At 42.0% G+C, this 23,859-nt stretch overlaps 1 protein-coding gene across 1 annotated transcript in view; it reads left to right on the top strand.

The window, feature by feature from the left end:
* The window catches only part of TMTC1 (transmembrane and tetratricopeptide repeat containing 1), a 147,490-nt gene that overhangs the window by 79,907 nt on the left and 43,724 nt on the right, over positions 1-23,859 (top strand). Inside the window, exon 8 of the mRNA XM_026070391.1 lies at positions 9,500-9,621. Coding sequence (XP_025926176.1) covers positions 9,500-9,621 — 122 coding nt within the window. The remainder of the gene's footprint in view (positions 1-9,499; positions 9,622-23,859) is intronic.

The following is a 23,859-nucleotide window of genomic DNA, read 5'->3' as shown; positions in this document are numbered from 1 at the left end:
CACAGGAGGGGAACGTATTTGTGTCTTCCCTTTGTGTGCGTGTTTCTGTTCTTTTTGCTAGCATTCATTATATGTATTCTGTCATGCTATTTACTTTACCCTGCACTCCTGAGACCCCTGCCTGGTTTCCCAGGTTTTGGCATTTCATTAATAAATCACTGCTTATAGACCTTTCTGGGGAACAATTGCCTTTTATACTATTCTACAGTAGTAACAGCACAGTTAAAAAGTATGCCTAGCAAAATTCATATGCCACAACACTTTCAGAACGATACCTGCTTCAAAGGCACTGCAAGGTGAATAAGGCTATTTATCGACTGAGTATATCTGACGAGCTGGAAACCACAGTCATTTTCATAAAAGGTCCATTTAAAATAAATCCTGCTTTCATTTTCCTGAGGGCCCACTTGAATTCCTTCCACATAGAGAAGGTCAGTACTGATGTTCTTAATCCTTAGCAGCGAGGTTTTTCTGTGCTGCTGCTGTTAATGTTTGCTTCAGGGAGAGAGTAATAAGCCAGAAAGACTCTGTTTAGTAAAAGCTGAAGGAAGAGGGGGAACCCTTGCAGGCACTCTGCGTGCCTTGCTAGCTGAGTTTCTCCTTTGTGCAGTGCTGCAAGCTGAGCAGCTGCGTATCCTCAGTGGTGCTGGAAAAAACACGAAAGCCTTTCCAGGGTGCTTGCACTGTCAGCCAAAAAACTCCAGCAAAACAAGAAACCTTCCGTAGTCTGTCTGTATGCGACTGCCAACCTGAATTAAAAAAGCAAACACTGGAACTATAGAAGTATGTTTTGTATAGGATTTTTTTTTTCTTGGTAGCCATTTGAACTAAAAGGTTTTGAGTGTGGTACTCTAAGCAAATACGACCATAGCTGAGGTGAGTCTGTTGATTTTTATTACCATGAAGAAATTTAGCACCTCACCAAATGGGCTCATAACAAAGATTTTATTTTTTTTTGGCTTGCTATCAATTTCATCCTCTCACTTGGGTTAACATTTCAAGGCCCACCTAGACTTAAAGACTTTGGAGTGGCACAGTAGGAGGGGTGAGAAGGAAAGGAGTGAGAACTAAGAAACTCGCAGCTCAGGCAGATAATGCTGCTGGTTGTTCTCGGTTGGTCTGAGTTGTATAGTAGGGTGCCAAAATGCTACATGATTTTGATTAGGATTCTCTTGTTCAGTGTTACATTTTCCAGGCAAGCCTCACCACGAGCAGAGCTGCTCTCCAAAGATTATGCTTGTACATACCACAAGCAGTGTGCATGTGTTTAAATTTTCCTTCTTTTTACATGTAATGAAGCAGCCTGCAGTCACAGAAGGAAAGAGAAAAGGGAAAAACAGCCACAAGGTCAAAAGCATTTTTCTAATTCCTGGAGCAATTTGTTGACTTTCCTATTTCCTTTTGGAATGTTCCACTTCTGTTTTAAAGATGCAAGTGCTCCTGCATCCTGTTCAAATCAGCTCATGAAGTGGAATTAGAGACTGTGGAGATTAAGGATAAGGAAAATGAGCTCACATCTTCAGGGAGTTTTAGAAACTTGATAAGAAAGACTGTAAATTCACAGCTGAATGGATGGGTAGCTGATGTACACAGAAAAAAAATAAAACAGTTAATATCAAAAATTTACATTAAGATATTCAAATAAAAAATGAAATATTGGGAGATTTCATTTCTGTGCCTTGCACTGAGTTATGGAATTTGAAAAGGCCTATTTTCTGTTTTTACTCCATAACCGAGAGCCTGATTCCTAGAGCTGTTGAACGTCCGCAGTTCCCATTGATGTAAATAGAATTTTTAGGCACTTTCAGCATTTCTGAAAAATAGGCTCTGTTTTACCTAACGGTAGAGACCAAGACTTCCTTCCTTCTGAAAACAGAAAGTGAATGATCTCATAAGGGTCATCTGTGCCAAGGATTTCTCTTCAGATAATCCCTGATTAGGAAGCCAATAATACCTTCAGAGATTCTGGATCTGACTGATGTGTGTTTGCCTGTACAACAGCTCCTGAGTATGTGCTGCTACTGATGAACTGGAAAGCAGCTTTTGTTGCTGTTGAATGTTAGAAATGGGACTGACGTGTCAGGTAGTTAATAAGCAGTCAGTAGGGACGCTCAAAATAGCATTGTAAATCTTCATGGCTTGGACTATTTGTGAAGTATTAGATTTGCCTAATTCTAGTCAGTAGTAACTATGGGTGATTTTATCAGCACTAGATGATCACCAAGGAAAACTGAGTTATTTTAGGAAGACACTGACTTGCTAAGCCTGGTATTCAAGCAGCTGACACTACTGAAGATGCTGATTTTTTTGGATGAGATGAAAGAATACAATTCCTGATGAACTGTAGTGACTAAAGAATTTGTGGCAGTTTTTGTAGGAGTAGGCTGATGAAGCCCGGTGTCTGAGCCAGCTTTGAAGCTGGGCAGTTACCTTTGTCTTACCAAATGTTTGAGTTTTTCAGACCATCTGTTGACATCTGATGTTTGGCACTGTTTACTTGGCTGTGGCCGCACAGGCGGTAGAGTGAGACAGCCGCAGCTCCGCAGCGCCCTCCTGTTTGGCCACAGGAGATGAAGATGTAGGTGGCCAGTCCTGATTTCTGCTGGTGACCTAATGGAGACCATGCTGCAGGGCACAACACACCTTTGCCGTGGCCTCCCTGTGCCTCCACCTGCGAAGTGGGACTAGGGATCACCCAGTACCGATTGCAGTTCCCTTGCTTCTGCTGGATTTACACTGATGGAGAATTCTTCCGATGAAGGAATGAATCTCCAGGGTTGATTTCTAATTAGCTTAAGTTTGCTTTGTGCCATCTTTGTGAATGCAGAGTGAATTTGACACATTTCTACACCATCCCTTTTATCTGTAATATCGTACTGGTCGAAAGGTCAAGTGTAGAGGTTTGCAGATGCTAATCTCTTGCCATATGAGCTGCTGCCAGAGGTTTAGCACAGGTGAGTGAGAGGTTGCATTCCCTAGCTGCTTGTGACTCCATGAATGACTGATACTATAGCAACACATGAATTAAGTCTGTGTGCAGCCTGCATTAAGGGACTGCGCAAATGGGTGCTAGGAATAAACTGAAGAATTATAATCCTCTCTCTGTTACTCTCAGCAGTCTACAGATAGTCATGTAGACTCTTTGAATCTCTGTTTCTCTCTTGATGGATAACATACGTCCCAGGCCTGCAAGCATTTATTGTTATTATACAGTCATGCACAACCAGCTTTCCTGGATACAAGCTTCTCTGTGCTTGCAGTCAAATGTTCCAAGCATAAAATCTCATTGACAGTAATGGACCATCCATAGCTCATGGCAGAGGGTGACTTATGCTTCTGTTAGGAAGGAAGTCTTTACTCTGTGGAGCCGTTGATTCTAAATGGTGGAGAAGTGACTCTTGCCTCATTCTCAAAATGAACTGTTAGAGGAAGAAATTAAATCCATCTGATATTGCCACCTTCCCATCAAACAGGCAAACATGTATAAACCCCTTGGGAAACACTTCAAGTTATAATGGAACTCTGTTTACTTGGACTTGCTGGCCCAGCTGCTGTCTTCTCCAAGCTGCAGATGTGTCCTGCTGGGAGGAGATTGTCCTCACAGCTCAGCTTGCTGAAGCCTCAGCCCTTGGAGGTGCCGGCTGTACCAGGGGATTGGGCATGAACATGAGTCTTGCAATCACAGGGTAAGACTTCATGGATCTGGCATCTCAGACAGAGCTTTCTTAATGGGAAAGATAGGGAATTTACAGTATGCTTATGCAAGTCTGTAAATTATGACAGATAGATCAAGGCAATCTGCATACATCCTGCAGTCTTAATTTGTGGGCTCTGGCTTGTAGGAAGCTCTTGTCATCTAACAGTAGTCAGAAAATATTTATTTGTAGTTCAGGAATATATCTTATGTACAGTATTGGAAGATCTCTCTCGGTTGTAAACTTAAGATTTTCTTCCTTTTTCCCCAAATTGCTAAGCAAGCAATTTATGAGATTTATTGCGGTATTGATTTTTTTGGCCTTAGAATGACTCAGAATTCTTTGCTGTTTTTTTTGAGATAGTATGACAATTTTTTGTCGTGCCTTTGGCAAAAGGAGTAATATTCTTTAGTTCTTTGCTAAGTGTATGAAAAGTAGCACATTTAAATAAATCTTCTGTATTGTTTTTTTTTTTTTTTTTTTGGTTACAGTATAATGAAGGTCTAATTGTAATCAATGGTAGATGTGAATTTACCCCTTCCCCCCCTGACCAGAATGAAATAATGAATGCTAATTTAATTTAAGTTGGTTTGCCTTTAACTAAAGGAATCATTCTAAGGTTAATTCAAAGGTGCCTTTTGTCAGAGACCTCTTTGACAGGTAGGAAAGTTTTATATTTCCAAAAGAAAGCACTGTTAAGAGAAAAGGAAATGTCTCTTTGTAAAAGGAATTAAGTGATCTGTAATTTCTAGCCCTAGCTTTTTCTTTTAAGGAAAAAGAAAGATAAACGAAATTACCTATCATTCTTCAAAGACTTTCACTATTACTCCAGGCATCTGGAAGAAGCTGGTTCTGCTCTCTGCTCAGCTGTCTCTAAGTGGCCTCAGATGACCAGACTAATTAAACAATAAGCCTACAACCAAATAAATGGTCCAAATATTTCTTTTTTTTCCCTGCAAAAGTATTGTAAAAATTATAACAAGCTACAAGTTATTTTTTTATTAAAAAAAAGTGTGGAGGACATCTCCTATGATTTGTCTTCAGTGGAAGATCCTGCCGCCCTCTGTTTTTAAAGACCTATGGTGCCAGTCCCTGATGTTCTTGCACCATCCTGTCTTGCTTGTCTGCTCATCAATAAATGTATCAGCTCCTCCTGGGGAAGGGAGAATAAAAGGTGAATCTGCTGAGTAAATTTTTATAGGGAAAAAGATAAAGGAGAAAACCGTACCCTGTGAGACTTTTGCCTTTAGCTTTAGCGGTCTAAGGTTATCACCAGGGTTACAAAAGATCCTTTCAATGTGATGTGGTTGTGTTTTTGTCCTTTGCTCTGTTTTCTCTGAGCTGTCTAGGTGAGTAGATGTTAGCACTTGCTAAGAAGTCAGGACTATATAGCTCTGCTGTACACCCGGCCTTCTCAAGGCTGTGACAACGTGCAGAATAGGGTGAGACCAAAGGCCAGTTTTGCTCAGTTTCTGATTGCCCACAGTAGTCAGTAGGAACTATTTAGGGAAGGGGGAATAAGACCTGGCTGTGAATAAGGTGACTTTTTCTCCAGTATAAAATCCCAGGTTCTGGCAGCCAGTGATTTAGGGATTGCTTGCACCAGAGGCTGCATTCAGAGCATCTTATTAATTGCTGGAGATGAGTTTCCAAATGACCTTCCATTCCTGCCCAAGTGATGTCTTCCACCAGCCCTCCCTAGATGGGATGCAGTAGCAGGGCCAAGGTGTCAAATACACAAAGCGCACTTACAAATTTTGGAAGTGTTAATGAAGGATAGAAGAAGGGAGCCCTGGGATGACTTCAGTGCAAGCTCAGCAGTTATGGGTCTCTTTGACCTGCTATCTGACCAGCGAGGCCGCATATAGCAGAAGATCAGACTGAGCCTGGCCTGCGCTGTTTAGGGAGGGCACACGGAGGGAGATGCATGGGGTGGTGGCGTTAGGGGATGTAATGGGGCCTAGAGTAGGGAGGAGGGGGCCGGAAGGTCGGGCCTCGGGGAAGTGAGGAGCTGAGGTTACTGGAGGAGGGATGACACAAACCCACAGGGCACCAGGCTCCCTTAGACCCCTGGCTCACAGAACTGCTGGGGCTCATTTCTTTTGTTTTGTGTACTTGTTTTAGAGTAACAGAGACAAAGCGTCACCGTTTCCTCTGAAGAGAAGTAATAACTGCTTTGTTATTTTTGCTGGGGTACCATTTTGTCGCCTGAGGTTGGAACAACTTGATAGAAGGGCAGAAGAATATTGACCTCGTTTTTGGGAATGGAAGGCTGAAATACAGCCAAACAGCACTGAGTATAGTGCACTTAAACCTAAAGGCCTTCAAGGACTGGTTCTTGACAAATGCCTCTGTGTGAACTGAATGCTTTAAAAAGGGCACTGCCAGCTGCCAGGTACTTCGTATTTCAGGAATACGGAGCGCCATGGTGTTCCCATGGTATCTGGTTTGTGGCTCTCTCTATGTGCTCTGCCTCTCCATCAGGCTGGCGCATAAGACTGCTGGGCTGCTGCCTCCGAGCCCTGCTGGAGGGACTGAACTGGCAGTGTTCAGTGGCGTTAGTCTAGAGCTGTGATTCTTTATGGAGGGAGAGGAGGCAGGCAATAGCGTTTTTCTCCTTCAGTCTAGCTAACTCCACATTTTCCTTTTTTCCCATTTGATGTGCATGTTTTGTTTTGTTTTTCTCCAGTGTTCGGTTTCTTTTCCTTAACTGCAGTGCCGCAGCCTTGAATAACACTGTGTCCTTCCTGGAGATGGTAACCAGGGTTTGCTTTCCCAGTTACTGATTTAACAAACAACAACTGGAAAAATGATTGATAGCTGATTCATTTAAAAGCAAGAGGGTATCCGGGGGATAGAGAAAATTTTATCCTTTAGCAGAGCACTGCCCTTGGCCCAACATACTTTCCTGTGCCTTCCAGTCTCAGTTGCCAGTCTCCCAGGGTAGCACAGTGGCAGCAAAGCGAGCGCCATAATTAGGCCAGACAAGGTAGGAATGCAGTGTCAAGAGACAGGAGGGAAATGGAGTATATGTCCAGAGCTAGGTAGGAGGGGAGTTTGGGATTGAGCTGGGACTGATAATTTGCATTCATAGTTGAGAACTAATTTTTTAATCTTTTTTTTTTCTATTCAATTTTCTGTTGTAATTACAAGCCAGTGACCATTACAGGGCACCTCTGCTCATCAGCTTTTTGTGGACTGGTGTCTGCTTCAGCTCTGGGAATAATTTATTCTAGCTTCCTGTTGTGACTGCAGAAGGGCACTGGTAACTGTTTCAACACACGGAAAAGGGAGATAATAGAAGTATGCAATTGTGGGGCTTTATAAAGCAGGTATTTATAAAGAAGTCTGGAGAGACAGGTTCTGCTTCCCTCTCTGCCTTGTTTCCTCTGAACTAGGGGAAGTCATTGCACCTTTTTTCTACCCTGCAGTTCCATGGGGGTAGGAAGACTCTTCTTTAAAGTGACATCAGGTCTTTATTTATTCCTGGGTTTCTAAACACTGTGTATGGTCTGTTGTCTATACTGAGGGGGAAGAGTCTTCCTTCCTGTGGGCAAATGCACAATGTATAACCCCTCTGCAGCGCAAATGTGTGTATCTCTACAGCAACTGGTGTTGTTTGAAAAGTTGCACTCAAAAACATGGTCGTTTTGGCAAAAACATTTTCCAACTTTGTTATCTCTCAGTGGCAAGTGTATCTACATCATTCAGACTCATCCTTTGCTTTTGCTTTTTATTAAGATGCAGTTCAATTTATTTTTTCTCTCTCCTTCTAAATGGCCTCTGGCACAATTCATGCTTTTGTGGTGGTGTCTCTTCTTCAAAGAGCATTTGCTGAACAGGCTAACCTTGGTCATTGCAAACAGATATTAAAGTGGAGTCTGTAGTAAAAGGTATTGCTACATGGTTGTGAGAAGTACTGTACCACTGCTGTGTTTGAGAAGATATTTGAGTACTACTTGTCATTCTTGCTTGTGTGAAAGCTGAGGCACAACCGAAGATATACCACCGTGATCCACTTTTAAGCCGCCTTGCTAGTGTTATGTACTCCCAGTAGGCACAGTCTGAACCATCTAAATGTAGCATCCTTTGGAGTCATGGCAGAGAGGCCCCTTTAGCAGGTGCATGATGTGTCCCCCTATCTTAGTCGCTTGGGATGCTTAGTCACCTGGCAGATGTGCTTTTCACCTCCCTTTGGCAACAGAGGTAGATAAGATATAAACTTCACAATAGATGCCTAGCTTTTAGGTAAAGAAGACAGATCCTGCCCTCAGTAAATATGCTTAGCATGTGTAAATGATTCAGTCCTGTAGTTGGAGTAGGTTGATATATGGCAGTATGCCATGTTAGCCTTCAAATGTGTACACTTCCATTTTTGCACCCCTCCAAAATTTTATTGTCTTTTTCACAGAATAGGATTAATGTATTTTATACTGAGACTTCAGAATTTCAACCACTAACTATGCTAGCAGTTACTGGTGTCACTGTCTCTAGCTGTGAAAAAACAAAACAAGTTGTAGCGCTCAAAGTGAGAGCAGAATTTGGCCCTGCATCATTGATTGGACTCCCTTCCTCTATCCCAAAATCATGTTCAACATTTCTGTTTTTAGATCCCTCCAGTAAAAGCTTTGGAACTCAATTTGTTCTCCAAAGTTGAGAAATTGCCCAAAACAATTAGAAAATACTACAACCATTAAGTGCATCTGTTTCTAAGTGTGACAATGCTACGCTTCTTTAAATGAATTTAGAATGGAGCTGCAGCGGCTGATTAGACCGTGGTATTACAGGGCAGGGCGAGAAAGCACAGATGTCTAGCTGGGTGATTTAACAGACCTAAATGCCATACTTTCACCTAAAGAAATCTAACTTGGGTGCTTTTAAATTAGGTATAGCTCTGTTAGCTTGATTTCATCCGTATAGATCAGCAAGAGAAAGCATGAACCGATTCAACCTCTTGGACTGGAGCTAGTAGTGAAGCTAAACTTACCTGAAAAGGCTTTGGTCTCCCCATGTCAGGAATGGAGGCTGCTGTTGATTACAAAGTCTTGAGATTTTTGGTGCTGGCCATGCAAATAACAGTTGTTTTGAACTGCATGTGGCAATTTGATTTCTCCTCAAATAGCAAGCCAACATTAAACAGGAGGCCAAATGGAAGACTTTTAATGTTAGTATACAGTATGTCTCAAATTTTCAACTCTGTATTGGGTATAGAGATCTTTTGTGAGAAGGTATCATTTCAAGTTTAGATATTGTCTCCAAAGGGATAAAGTGACTACGTTAGTGTGCCATTTAGGGCTAGTTTTCTTTATAGAAAACATGACTGATTGAACTGCTTTTTCTCAGTTATAAACATTTAGGATTGGACACAGCAGTCTGTGTGTATGTGATGTGCCCTTGTATATTTACATACAGCCATACTGCCATAGACATGTTAATATATACATTCACACTATTGTATACTGATGTATACCAATATGGGGTATATCTGAGGTAGTACATACGCCATCTAAAGAGATGTGCATACAGAGGAGCTGACCTTGGAAAAGATGCCAAGAGTAATACATGCTGTGGTTAATGTTTATATACATTCTGGGTATATCAGAAGCACAGAATACAAACAGTATATAAATATGGAAGAAGAGTATCTTGGAATAATTTATATTTTAAATGCAATACATAGATCAAACATGAATCTGAGTTGCTTATTTTATGAATAAGAATCCAAAAGTGAAAGGGGAAACATAGTGGTGAAAAAGTTGGCCTTTTTTTTTAGTTGATATTTGTTTAATTTTGTGTTATTGCAGAAACTGGAACACAAAGAAGTTTTGGTTGGCTTGTTGTTCCTGGTTTTCCCATTCATCCCAGCCAGCAACCTCTTCTTCAGGGTGGGATTTGTGGTGGCAGAGCGAGTCCTTTACATGCCGAGGTAACTATTGAAATTGAACTCCTTTCTAATGAGACCCCCATCACATTTTGTAAAAGCAGGAAAGATTACTTTTCCCTTTTACAATACTTCAAACATTATATGGTTAGTCAGCGTGCTCTCTGCTTTTGAGTGCAATAGCATGAAAAATTTTATAGTCAGTTGAGAGCAGACTGCTTGGCAGAAGGAAAGCTAGCCAAATTCCATTCATTTTTTTAACACAGGTTTTTTGATGTGCTGGAAACAGCTCAATACAGTGATGAGGTGTTGTTTCTTAGGGATTGTCCTTTTGTGTAGCTCACTCTTTCTCTTGGTAGCATTATGAACTTAAATTGTCTGATGTCTTTACTGTAAAGACAGTATCTAAAGGGTTAACCTGTAATATTTTTATTGTGGTTTTGCTCAGCTTTCCCACTGCGTTAGGTGGTCAGTAAAAACAAAGAAGACAGTATTGGTGTCTTAAAAGGCTGCTGACTTAAATTGTGGAATATGCACATGACCTTCTGTCTGTATGCTATTGACTGCATCCATGTTTAAGAGTGACAGGTTTGCAGTTATTGAAGGGTATGAGGAAAATCCAGCCACCCCTCCATCTCTCAGCCTTTCCCCCCCCAGATTTCTCTCGGTTTGCAGCCTCTAACAATTGTCTCTTCAGAGCTCTGTGTGCTTCCAATTGCTTTTACTTGAAGTACAGCTTCGGTGTTATTTTTGACATCTCCACTGTATCCAGTCCTGAGGCTGAAGTGGCCATTATATTCATCCAAGACACACCAGGCGATTGCCCATTTTTTCCAGCCAGGAATGTGATGTCCTGCTTGGATCCCCCACATGAGAAGGCCCACTTCTACCTGCAGCTGTGGAGCCACCTCCTGCCGTCTCCAGTGGGAGTTGCGTTTGTGGAGCTGTTGACAAGGCAGAGTCCTAAATTTCACCTTGGATTGCTTTATGATGACTGAAACAATAGTTTTATTTCACAGAGTGTTTAAATTGAATTCCTCAGAAAATGTGAACCCCCAAACCCTAGGAAAAACACTTTTAGGCCTTCTTTTGCAAAGCCTTATGCGTATTCTTAAGGTCATTTGTATAAGCACTGTCACAAAAGGACTACTTAACTGGTGTAAAACTCAGGCTGTAGTAGTTGTTGCATTTATTACTCGCTTCTTATGCAGTTCAGCTATATCTCTGTGCTCTGCTATATACTGACTTGCTTTTTGGATCAAATCCTGCTGACTGTATTCAGATCACTAGCCCTGCTTGTGTTTGAGAAGAAACCTGAAAATATAGTGAGTGAAAGTTGTCCCTCTGTTTTGCAAATGATACCCGCAACTAATGGATCCTGCATCATTTCAAATTAACTTGAAATTCAGATTGCTTTAAATTCATGTAACAGAAAATGAGGAAACACATGAAAGCGCAAAGCTATTAAGGAAACAGTCAGCTGAACACAGGGCTGTGTTGAGTGGTTGCATTTCAGAATCTCAAAAGAAAAACTGCGGAAAATACTTCAGCTGTCAGCAGTTCCCCATCCTCCTCCAGATGAGACTGCTGATATAATGAGAGGAGGGGCAATGAAGAAGAAAAAAGGATATGTTTGCACAGAGAAAATTAATCAGTGTTAACATGTGTGCATATAGTTCATATAATGCTTTTCAGCTCCCTAAGGGCTTTGCAAATGTATGACCTACAGAGTAGGTAATTGGTAGTTACTCCTTTTTTTCAGATAGAGAAACTGAGGCAGGGGATTGAAATGATTTCTCCAGAGCAGGTCTGTGTCAGAGTCCCTGGATCTCATTCTGTGCTCAGACCACACATGTCCTGGTTGGCAGGGCTTGGTTTTGCCCTTACCCCAGCTAGCGGGCAGCTCATGGGAGAGGGAAAGGGAGCCCGAGCCCAGGAGCTCACGGGAGGGCGGGCTGGCCCCACGCAGCGCTGCCGAGGGAGGTCAGCCAAGGGATGGCCAGAGAATGAAACTCTTGGGGCAGGGAGTTGCTAAGACATGAGCTCTCCTTACGTCCTCTTGGTTCAAAATAACGTGTGGTATGGGGGACTTTTTTGAGCATTCATGACTATTGCTTCCTATCTCTGTTTAAAATAATAGCCTTTTATCAGTCTGTATGGATGTTAGGTTGTACATATTGCAAATGTGGATCACAGCTTGAAGTCCTGATTCAGTTTTGCTCAGTAGTTACCTGGGCAGAATGTCAAGCATTTTGTTTTCCGTAAAAGTTAAATAAGGACCCAAGGATTTATGTAAAAGGTGTTGTAAATGGGAAGGAAGAAGGAATAAGCCTTTGCTTGGTGTCTAATTATATGTCTGGGCCAGGCCTTCTGGAGGTTGATGTGTATTTTGAACAGTCCGTCTTCTGTCTGCAGCTGTGCCTCAGGGGGGCAGATATAAGATAAGTCAAACTGGTTGAATGTTTTATTTAATTGGCTTTGGCAAAACAGAAATATTTGTAGAAAATATTTCTTGTATTTAGTTTTCATTTTGGGGTTACAAAGACTTATTCGTCTAAATCAGAACTTTAAAAAAAATTCTATATCTCTTAAGCCTGAAAATTTTCAAAGGGAATCAATTTTTTGTCTTTATTTAATTTTTTAATTTTAATTTTTTGTTGTTGTTTTCTTATTCCAAAGAGGAGAAAATTTGTTTCATGGAAGGGCTGGAGGTGTGAAATGTGTATCTTGGGAGAGGTGGACGGTATACAGCTCCATGGGGCTGCAGTTTTCAGAAGAGGCATTGAAATAAATAGCTGGATCAGTGAAAGATTCAAACCATTGGATGTTTTTCCCCCTTTAAAAGATAAATGTAATTATAAGTACTGGATATTTGATAATGCTGCTCAGAACACCACAGATACCCTAGTGTTTTGTTTTGTTTTTTTAATGGAGAACAACTATGTGCATCCAGTTATTCTAAGCTATGAGTGATTTGGCTGAACTCAAATGGGAGCACTAGCTCTTGCTCTGTCTTGTCCCTCATATGGAGAAATTGGACAGGCAGTGCAAACTCCCTGGTACCTCCCATGGACCATCCACAGTTTGCCAGTCCCACTGTCACCAGCAGAGCCAGGGTTGTTCTCTAGCTCATGGGATTGGACCTTTCCTAGGTGAGCAATTTCTAGGCTTTCCTCATCTTCTACTACTACTCTGGTATCAGTGGACCCTGGCTGGGCCACTCTATTATAGTTGGACATCTTAAGTTGTTTCTATAACATCATACCAACAAACAAATCAACCAAAACATTGCTACATGGTTTATTTCTGACTTGGAGAACCACCCTGCTTAAAGCAATAGGCAACTCAGTTGTACCTGCATGATTTTTATGGCTAACTCATTTGTGGTGCCTATTGCAATGACAGAGCTGGAGAGTGCACAATTACTTTTTCCTAGATGAGACAATTATGGGTTGCTGTCATTTTTTTTTTTCACCAGCTCCTCACTTTCTCCAACTCTTCACTTTGCCAAAAGCTCATGTTGCAACTCTAATTTTCAGTACCAAAAGATGAGATCACTATTTTACGCAGTGTGGCATTTTGCTTAGTGTCTATCTTAAAATCTGCAAGAAAGCTAGAATCCAGAAAAAAGTGGCCTTCTATTTTTCAGGAACTTAATGTGATCATGTTAAAACTTTCCTTAAGACATAACAAAACCGGGGCCATATGGAATTTTTTGCCTTTGCATGGAGCACATTTTTGATTCTTCGTGGTAATGTGTTCATTCCAATTAGTGCAATTCCATATGTTATTAACTTTTGTAATTGAAAAAAATAGAACCTGATGGGTAATGGAATCGTTTGTAATTTTTATGAACATGAATACCCCTGAGCAGAAGACCCCTCTACTTACAAGGCAGCCATTCAAGGATGGGACTTACTGGTGCTTCTCTCTTCTGGGAGCATGTTATTCACTCCCATTATCCTCATTTTCTCAAAGGTCAGTTATGCAATGTGATGTATTTTCACTCTCCTCTGCCACCTCTTTCTTTGAAGTCATTTGAAGCTACAAGTTAACCAAGCCTGAGGAGCTGGGTTCCTGCTTACCTTTAGCATTCCTTTAATATTAGATCAGATCCCACAAGTGATAATATAATTTACAGAAGAACCTTCTACTTTCAATTAGAGTCAAATCCTGACACCAGCAAAGTCAGCAGTGAAAGGGAGATGGTGGCGGGCCCTTGTGAGCTGTCTCTACCTTCAGGGCCATGTGACTGGCCCAGGCTGTCTGCGAGAGCCATGGTCTCCAAAATGGCTCATGGTGGAGTCTGATGGGTCCAGAGCCTTCGGTCGATGCACCAAGCATATTGGCTATGGCAAGTGGCTCTGACCGTGTTTCCCCATCTGTTAAACAGGGATAACAACTCAGATTTCTCCTTCAGAAGGGGACTGTGAGAATTAACTACTCTGTGTCTTCACAGAGCTTTGAATGGACACAGTTTTGCAGAAAGGCTAAATGCTGTAAGCATCTGCCTTTCAGATGTGTATCCAAACTGAAGCTCCTAGTTCTTGAAGGTTTCCTCACCCCTATTAAACRCTTCAGGAGAAGTCAAAGCAGCCATCCTCTATTAATGCAAGCAAGAAATGCTGAGATGCTAGTGCCAGATATTTTGACAAAAGGCAATAAAGATGTAGGAATAAAAGCTGAAATAATTCTGTAAAGCTGAAAAGGATTAGCTCATGGTGCGTTTGGTCTAGACTGCAGTCTTACATTATTTTAACTAAATTTAAAACATGCTTTTGAAAAGCATGTTGCATTTTGGCCATGTTCAATTGATTCAGGAAAAAGCTAAATTTGTGTTGATTGTGAGCATTATTGGATATACTGGATTTTTGATTTTGTTGTGATACATTAGATTAAAGGAAAATCTTCAAATGCATTTATTGTGCTCTTGAAAATAATACAGATATGTAAAGATACTGCTTTTGAAAAATAGTAATAAGTTAATGTCATCTTGTGGAAATAATCTATTTGGTCATGTTGATTAAAGAGGAATTCTCATTTACAAGGTAATATGGTTACCTTAAGAAAATGACTTGTGAAATTTAATAGAAAATGATTTCTTATATGAAGATTTTGGAGACTTGATATAGAATTGAATGGAAAATTATATTCCTCCTGTAGAATTCCATAATTTATTATAGTATTTTAATTAAAATTATGTTATGTAGACCCTTTTCCATTAAAATATGTAAGATCTTAGGACATTTCTGTGGAATGCCTGTGGAATTATATAGGATTTTTCCTTTATTAACTATGTTTTCTTTCTGAAATGTGTACAGTAATCAAAAGTGAGAAAATATCTGTATTAGCTGGAAATATTTCAGATAGGAATCTGTTCAAAGGGAAATCTTGGACTCAAAGACTGTAATGAAGTGAATTCGTTTATCATATGACTTATATTGGAAGGGAGCAAAGGAAAGTGTGTCCAAATGTTAAATAGCCATTCAACGGTTAGCTAAATCATTCATTTCCAGTCCATATTTTCTCTCTAATAAGGAAGCTAAGAGTTCCTGGATTTTCTCTAATTACATCATATTTTGAATAGAGGGCCACATTGCTAGTGGATGTAAATCACTTTGATGTCTTAACCAATCATGTCAGTGTCTTTAATATAGGCCTACATAGCTTTTAATTTAAAGCTAAGGACAAAGTCGAACACTAACTCATAAGATACCCTTCCAAATTAGATATACTCTGCCAGTGTTTATGGTTCTCTCTGTCTTTGTATTACGATTTGCAGACCTTATTCCAGTAAAAGGCCTCTTAATTCTGGTGGAAATTTGACATTTTATTCAGCAGACTCAGTAGAAAGTTAAGTATGCTGCCCATTACTTTGTTACTATAGTGGCATTTCTAAGCCATGAGGCTTGGTTTTTGTCAACAGGATCTACGTTGTACACAAACTATTATATCTTGATGGTGGTTCTGGTGTCTTTTAAAACCTCTGTTAACCCCAAATTGGCAGAAAAGGATATTCATTCCATGTTATCATTACTGGGAAATAGTTAATCCAAACAAATCCAAATCCTTTTCCCTTTGTCCCCAATACTCAGTATTGCTGTAGAAGCAGAGATACATAGCACATGCCGGTGGCTGTCCGTGTATGACAGAGACACGTCCCACATCCTGCTTGCCTTTGAACGTTTAATCCAAAAACTTGACTGTCCTAGGAGGTTTTGCTTTGTCATCCTGATTGGTTGAGAAAGCTCTGATACAGTATTTTTCCTTTGAAAGTACAACATTTTAGTTAACCCAAAACTTTTTGTCAAGATGCACTGGTTGCAATGAAACTTGAAATAAAAAGGCTAGAATTAAAGACTTCTCCAGGCCAAGATCCAGTTCACAGTCAAAAGGACATGGGTGACAAGGCAGGGAAGATGGACAGAAACAGAGAATTGGATGGATGTGGCCCAGAGTTGCCTTGGGGGGTGAGGAAAAGGCACTTCTGTGAGGAGTGAGAGATCCAGGTCCATCTGCCCGCACACCAGCGTGTTTAATGCTGGATCTACACCCTGATCCAGACACATGCTTGCACTTATGTCAAATTAGCCAGCCAATAACTTACAGGATTTAGGCTAGCCTTGCACCAGCTGTAGAAAAAAACCTTTGTCTTACCAGCAGTAAGGCTGGTAGTACCAAGTTAACTTGTCAAAATTTTTGGAGATGTTTGACCGAGCAGGGAGTGGTTATTCCAGATCAGCGCTTTGGGTTTGGTGGGATTTTTTGGGCATCCAGAACTCAGAGCCCTACAGTTGCGCTAGCTGTATCCCCAGCCCCAGCCTGCTGGGGTGCAGCGGTTTGAGTCTGGGCGATCCCTGTCGCAAAGAGTGTTCTCACCTTGGAGTCTCTGGCTATTCTGGGTGACCTGGGTGCAAGCGTCCCTTGGCTAACATGCATGTGTGCGTATTTTTCCACCAGAAGAAAACACTTTTTAGAAGTCCAGGTTCTGTCCTGGCCCAGAACAGCACCAGCCTTGGAAAACTTGACGTTTTTCATTAAACAGCACCTTCGTTACCCAGSGAGCGCCCCTCGGGCTGGAGTGCCTTGGAGAGCTGTTTGCAGGCAGGGCGAGCCCTCTCCGGCTGCTCCTTTTTGCCAGGGCTGCTTGCTGCGGCCTTTCGCTGTGTGCACAGTGAGGCAGAAGCAGCCTAAATGGCAAGACAAGCTCTCCTTTTGCAATCAATTACTCTCCATTAGAGAAGTGTGAGCACAGCCATTTAGTTTAGCAGAGATGAACTGCCCGTAAAGCTTTTTCCCCTGCAGCAACAGCCCTGCCTGCAAGCTTCATTTCAGATGACTTTGGCTCTCGGTCATCAGTCTCTGTGTGCTTTCTCAGCTCAGGCTACGGAGCTGGAGCAGCTTGGACCGGGAGCGTACATGTGTTGCGCCTGGTACCCTGTGTGTGGGACTGGAACTAGGAAGCTTGTGGGGAACTTTAAAAAGAAGAGGAGCAAATGTTTGTGTTCACCGTTTGATTTGGCAGCAGATTCACAAAGTGGCTCCCCCTGCTCTCTGAAGGGCAACAGCAGCAAAGTGTGCACTTAATTTAAGTGATGCATGCAAGGGTTAAATGTACTTCAGAACGGCTTGAAAGTGAGGGTTAGTTTTTACAGGGGGAAGGGGAGTCATCTTAAATAAGTGCTAGAAATCAAGAACAAGGTTTGCAGCCCAGAAAGAGCCTCCGGGGCGAAATGTCAAAGCCAAGCGTGTTTTCTGGTCTCAGTGTAGTTTTGAGATAATCCCTTTTGTTGCATTAACAGCCCCTAAACGGGGCAGTATTTCTTCCATGCTTTGACAGGCTGCTTTCAGACAGCTCTTTTCCTGACTGATATGCCTGCATCTAGACTCTTATCTTGGTTGAGCTGGCTGAAATCTGGAGTAACTGCTTTGAAAACAGTGGATTTACTCCAAGTTTGTATGCATGCAATTGAGATTAAATCTGTTTAAAAAGAAAAGAAAAAGACTTGACAAGTTTTGACATCCCCCAAATAACCATTAAAAACTGAAGGAGGGCAGCTTTTATGCATATTTTCTATCATCCTTTTTAACTCCTTAGTTTACAACCCTACCTCAGTTGATAAGAAATAGTTAATACTGCTGTACAGTTGTCCAGAGAGGTTCCTGCAGAGCAGTGTGAATGCTAGGAATTGCCTCTTGTGCAGCACCTCCAAATTAAAGCTTTTAGTCTGCTCTGCCCACACACTTCTCATTGGAATGGAGCTATAGTTTGGAAAGTCACAATTTGCAAAATGCAGTAAAACGTGTGACTAAAAACCGCTTCAGTTTTAAGGAGGCTTCTTCAGTGGTAGATCTCCAAGCACTTTCCAGAGGAGGTAAGATGATTTCAGCTGTAGGCAGATTGCTGTAACAGAACATCCTGATAATCTTGGGCTGCAGCACTAAGCGCAGCATGTGTCAGATGAGACACCATCACCAAGAACTCAATGCAGCAAAGCCACTCTTGATTTTTAATGAAAAATGAGAAGTCTGATCCAAATAGGGAGAGAGGAAGCGTTTTTAAGCATTGTCAGTAACATCTTTGGCTTCTGAAAGGAGGCATAATGGCCAAAGACAAGGCTGAATTGGCGGTCTAATTACTGAAGCAGTGTTTGCAAATATATCTGCTGTCTGGCTCTTGTTTTAATCAGGTGACATGTATAGTACACCATGGGAAATGGGGTCTTTGTGCCACCTCTTTCCCATCTGTTTGTGCCTCCTCTCAGTTTGCTTACTTGCAGGTGGAATGATATTAACAAATTGCAGAAATTATAGATGAAAATCTGTCATTCCACAGCTCTGTGTGCGTGCACTCTGCCAGAAATATAAGTATATAGTGCACAGAGTTTGCCTACCAAGCACAGTCCCTGCCTTTGTTGTAATTCAGGACATTCCTAAGGTACCACTTTAGTACAGTAGGAGTCAAAAACTCGAGAAATCATGAAACTATTGGCCTGTTGGTCTGTGTGCCAAGCAGGAAGCTCTTGTGTGAGGTCTCCTGCAGGGTCATTGAACTTCTGCCAACACTGGTGCTCCAGTTAAGGAGGGTTCTCATTGTGAGCCCACGGAAAAGCTATTAACATGTTAAACTGTCTATCTGTTCCTCAGGTCCTGCTTCACATCTGATCCTGGGGCCAAATAGTCATGGACTTTTCACAGTGGGAAACAGTTGCTGCAGCAAGCTATTGCTTATCCCACAAAATAAAAAAAACTTAGCAGTTTTACAGTCATCTAGTAGAAAATGGACTTCAAAGAAAATAGAAATAGTAGTGGGCTGGGGATTTTGCTTGTTTTCCATTTTGGCTACAATGTATTTTAGAAAAGTCTGTGCATGACATGGTATGACAGTGGCCTGGACAAAAGCCTTTCAAGAGGGATGACCTCCTCCCCTCCCTCGGAAAAGCCAGAGTCAACAAGCCCACCCAACCCACAACCCTACAGCCACAGATGCATAGACCGGTAGCCACAAAGATGTCCAGAATGGAGTACTTAAGAGTAAATCGTTTAGGTGGAAAATGGGTCTTTGATGAAAGATACTTTTGAATCATTTCTATTTTTTACTTAAATACATGTGAGTAAAAAATGATTTCCTAGCAAGACAGCTCTAATGTTTAATATGGAATTGAGTCCCCCAGCACTTGGAGAAGAAAGGCCAATGAATTTGAAATGTTCTCCCATGTGTTTGTAGGTGGTGATGGGGTCATGGTAGAGTTAACCACATAGTAAGTATCTTAGAGACACTTGGTAAGTTACTTTAATTAGATAAGTGCAGTCTCACCTGTACTCGTCCTACCAACTCAGTTGTGCCTGGATTGCTACCGACTTGCCAAAACTCAGTGCAGCTTCAAACAGCTTCCTATATTTGAAGCTCTGTGAGGTCAGGAACAAGTGGAATACAAAGAATTTATTTCTTATGGTGAAGTACGGCAGGGTCCGTGATGGTGCAAATTCTTATTGATGTTTTCCTTGACATTTGCTGGGGTCCCCCTACTGTTGTGACAGTCACCTGTCTGGAGAGATGGGTCGTCCGCCCTGGCCATCCCTCAGTGCACCCCTGCTGGGGTGCTGTGCTGCCTGCCCACTTACTGCTGCTGGGATAGTGTGGGAATTTCATTGTCCGGAAGACCTCCACCCTCTGACAAATGTGGTTGAAAAGTTACGGGGATGGAATACACAGAAGGGCAAACCCACAGGTAGCAGGGTGTCATCAGCCTCATTTCCATAAGAAAGCAGGTAAAATTTGCAGGTTCTCTTTCTCCCTTTTCCCTCTGTTGGTCACAGAATTCCCACCTATACTGTTTGCAGAATGGGTGATCCCAGGCTGTCCAGGTCTAGCGAATGTCAGGGCAGATTTCCATTGCAACAACTCCGTTATAAGTGTGGTGCTTTATTGTTTCAAAATTTTATGGTTTCTATAATAAAGTTAATTCCTGTACCAGGAGCATTTAGTCTAGTGTGAAACAAGTGGGTTGTAGGGTATGAGGGAATATGCAATTAGGGGAATATGAAACAATAGTAAGATAATTTTTTTGATGGATGCACAACATATTGATGTGAATGCTCTTGTGTTTTGTTTTATTTAGTGTAGATTTGCCTGATTCCACAATAATTACTTGACCTCAAAGTAGAAATGAATCTTAGGTGCAAAAATGGCTAACGGTAATAAGTTTGGGGATGTTGCAGGGAGGGTGTTTCACAAACAGTTTGTGACATAGAAATCGCACACATGCATACGCTTTCCTGGCAGAAAAGGACATGGGAGTGTGCTGAGTGATTCTGGAGTCCTTGGTCTGGAAGAGTCCTACAGACAGGAATGTTACTCCCTTACCTCAACTAGTGACAGAGTTTAAATAACCATGTCGTAAAAAGAAGCCGTGCAAAGAGATGTGGCTCTACCTGCCATCTCCGCTGAAAGGTCCCTGACAAGATAATACGGGCTTCTCTTCCCCTCCCTCTTTTTGATGATCAGTGATGGGAAATTATTGTCTGAAGTTTTAAGCCAAACTTAGCAGGCTGTATCTGAAGATAAAAGTATTTACCTGCCTCCCATTTTCTGATCCTTTTCTCCTTCCCTTTCTTTCTATGCATTTAACTATATGCTACTTAGGCTGTAATTTAAGTGCAGCTACGGCTCAGTCCTAATTTTGTCACAACTGCCTCCAGCTTATTAAAGTGTAAACTGTGCTTCAGCTCTGCCCTTTTTAGCGTTACTCCTTAATCTTAAATTTTTGCAGATCGGGATTCCAGTATGCGAGTGACATGGTCACCCTCCAGCAGCTATTTGGGAAACCGTTCCCTTCGGTGTACATACTTACTGCAGGATCCTACAGTTCTGCCACCTTTCTGAGGGTGGATGCAGAGACTGCCCTTGAATTACTTCCCTATTTATCTCTCGGGGAGTCCTGCGGGCTTTTCAGTGAGACACTTGGTTTCCATGTGCACTCCTCTGTGCTGTGGGCAGAGGACGGCGCTCAGACTTCAGTGCCTTGGTTACCGTTCCCACCTCTGCCTGCCAGCGCAGCAAGCCACTTCATCGCCAGCTTTCAGGTTCCTGCTCTGTTAAATGAGGAAAAATTGCAGTGGCCCTCCCTTACACAGTGCTTTGGGAGCTGCTGATGGAAAGTGCCATTTTGGAGCTAGGCGCTGCTGTGTACCTATACTATGTCAGTGCCTGTGTGGTTCTTCAGGTGGGAATTGTAGTCTGAGATGAACCCTCATTCCCATCTAGTACCTGGCATCCGTGTGTAACTACTGTGAAACTGCATCACAGATGTTAGAAAACAACCCCTGACAGCAGCACCTTTGCAGTGGCAGTGGCTGGGTAAGCTGTAATGCAGTGTTGGCTGTGCCAGGACAAACACACTGAGCACGGCTGCTGAGGCAAAAATTCTCAACAGCTGGGGCAGGGTTTGATATAAATACCAAGACATTGACGTTTGCATTTTTTGTTTTCTGGGCACATTCACTATTCTGTTTGAAAAGGCCTGTCCTTAAAAATGTGAAGGTGTAGGGGACTTCCATTGAAAACTGCTTTGTATTAAAGCAATCAAATAATGCTTATGTCAGGTAATTAATTCCAAGGGAAGGATTAAATTGCTGAAAGGCAAAATAACAGAGTGAAAACAGTCTACAGGTTTTTGAGGCATTTCTTATTGGAAAGGGAGTGCTTATGACTGAGATTAGCTGTTCAGAGGTTTTAAAGTAGAGTTCAATAGCTATAAAGGCTGGATTGTTTGACACCAGCATCTCAGTCTGTAGCTCTAAGTGTCTGCTTGCAATTAATGTAGGTGCAATAAACATGCGTGCAAAAGAATTTATGGAAAAAAACAGTGCGAGTGCTGTAGGAAATGTGTTGCAGCAAAATACAAGCATTGCTAAGTAAAAATGATTACTGATATCCACTTCTGAAAAAGGGGAAAAAAACCCTAAAACAACAGTGAAAAAGCTTTTAATGAGCTGTAGAAGTGATGTTTTCCCTGAATTGTCCCCTATGTCTATACCTCCCTCAGTGTACTACGTGGACAACAGAGGCACTTGGGAAAAGCAGGAGTTACGGTGTCTCTCCATTCTGTGCACTGAGGGCCCCGACACGACAGCGATATGCCTGGCCCTCCAAGAGGGCAGAGAAACCGCACAGGGAAGTGCCTTAGCAGCTCCTTGAGGATGTGGCACGTTTCTGGTTTCTGGACTGACTCTTACCGTATTGTGTGTTTGCTTGCAAGATTACCTCTGACAGGGGAATTACGTCCGTAGTTCTTTTTACCTCGTAACAGCCTGGCAGGGGAGTTCCTTAGACCTCCAGGCACAGGCCACAGAAGCGTGTGGACCTTTGGCCAGAGCATGAGCAGGCGAGAGCTCCCTGCCTGCAGTTTTCCTGCGGTTCTTGGTGAGACACGTTCAATTGTGTCAGCGGGGATTCAAGACATGGTAGCGTCTGAGAACTGCTTTTCTTTTTTCTCAGTGTATTGATAGTCCGTAACTTTATTCCAGATCCTTCTGCTCCTTTTTCCTTCAGTGGCAGCTGCCTGGACTAAGATACCTTTTAGGTCTGAAACTAAATCAGGTGCTAAGTAACTTCCTTTGAATAGCTGCAGATAAACTTATGAAATTCCCCAGGCAATAGAAATTCCTTCACAAAAATGCCAAGTAAAATTAGCAATAAACTAAGTACAGCCTTGAAAGTATAGGGAGACTGGAAGCTGGAAACTGTATGTAGTTTCATGAAACAGCAGCTAACAAGCTCCGTTAACTAATTTCAGGTCTGTAATTGAACTTCTGATTGCTTTGTAGGAATCACACACATCAAAGGGAGAACTTCATTGTTGCTGCTGCTAGTGCCATTGGTGTTAATACAGTTATTTACTGGGATTTTAATAAATTAAAAAATACATATATAAAGCATGAGATTAAAGTGGTAGTAGTTAGTTATCCAGGCACAGAGCATTCTTAGTGGTCACTGCCTGTATGAATTGAGAATTGTACTGCAGTTACACTGCTGTCAGAGTGAAGCTAACCTCCGCATATGATGAAATATGTCCCATTTTCTTCCTGTTTTGCAATTAGCAATCCCTTTAAATCATGTAAATGTTATGGGCCTGACCAGTGGCATCAGCTGTGTGGACAAGCCCACCCGTCCCTGGGGCTGGCCGTGCAAGGCAGGCGGTGGTGGCACCTCGCTGCCCCTTCCGTGGGGCTGGCCACGCTGTCTCCCCGGCATGCTCTGTTCCAGGACAGAGCACTGAAAGGCACTGGCTGGCCGTGATGGAAATGACATTGTTCTCTGCTCAGCATTGTCTGTGCTCAGAACAGAATCACATGTAGCTTGCTTAAGTTCTCCAAACAAGAAAGTTGCCCCTGGCACGGGGGGCACAACAAGCTGCGAGCAGGGATTCCTGCGTTTCAGTGTGGCCTCGGACACCCAGCCCTGTTACGGCTTCAGGGAAAACGCTCAGTCCTGCTGCCTCAGTTTCACCATTTGTAAAATAGAATTAATAACAGCCACTGCTGTTTAGAGAATTCATTGCATTGTAATGCTTTTCACTTGTAAGCTACTTTAGTACTGCTAAATATTACTATTAATACATTATGCTTTCTTAGCTTTCTGTTAGAAAAGCAACTGCCTTCCATAGAGCAGAGTGTAAGCTACCATTATACTGTGTGGTGTTATGTACGCCATTATACTTTTGGCATCCGGGTCTGTCATTTAGATTAATTTGGAAATTGTGTAGTGACTTGAGGAAAAAT

This window comes from Apteryx rowi, unplaced genomic scaffold (assembly GCF_003343035.1).
Source record: "Apteryx rowi isolate R43461 unplaced genomic scaffold, aptRow1 scaffold_31, whole genome shotgun sequence".
Taxonomy (NCBI): domain Eukaryota; kingdom Metazoa; phylum Chordata; class Aves; order Apterygiformes; family Apterygidae; genus Apteryx; species Apteryx rowi.
The sequence above is the reverse complement of the archived record's forward strand: the minus strand, read 5'-3'. Positions and strand labels throughout refer to the sequence as shown.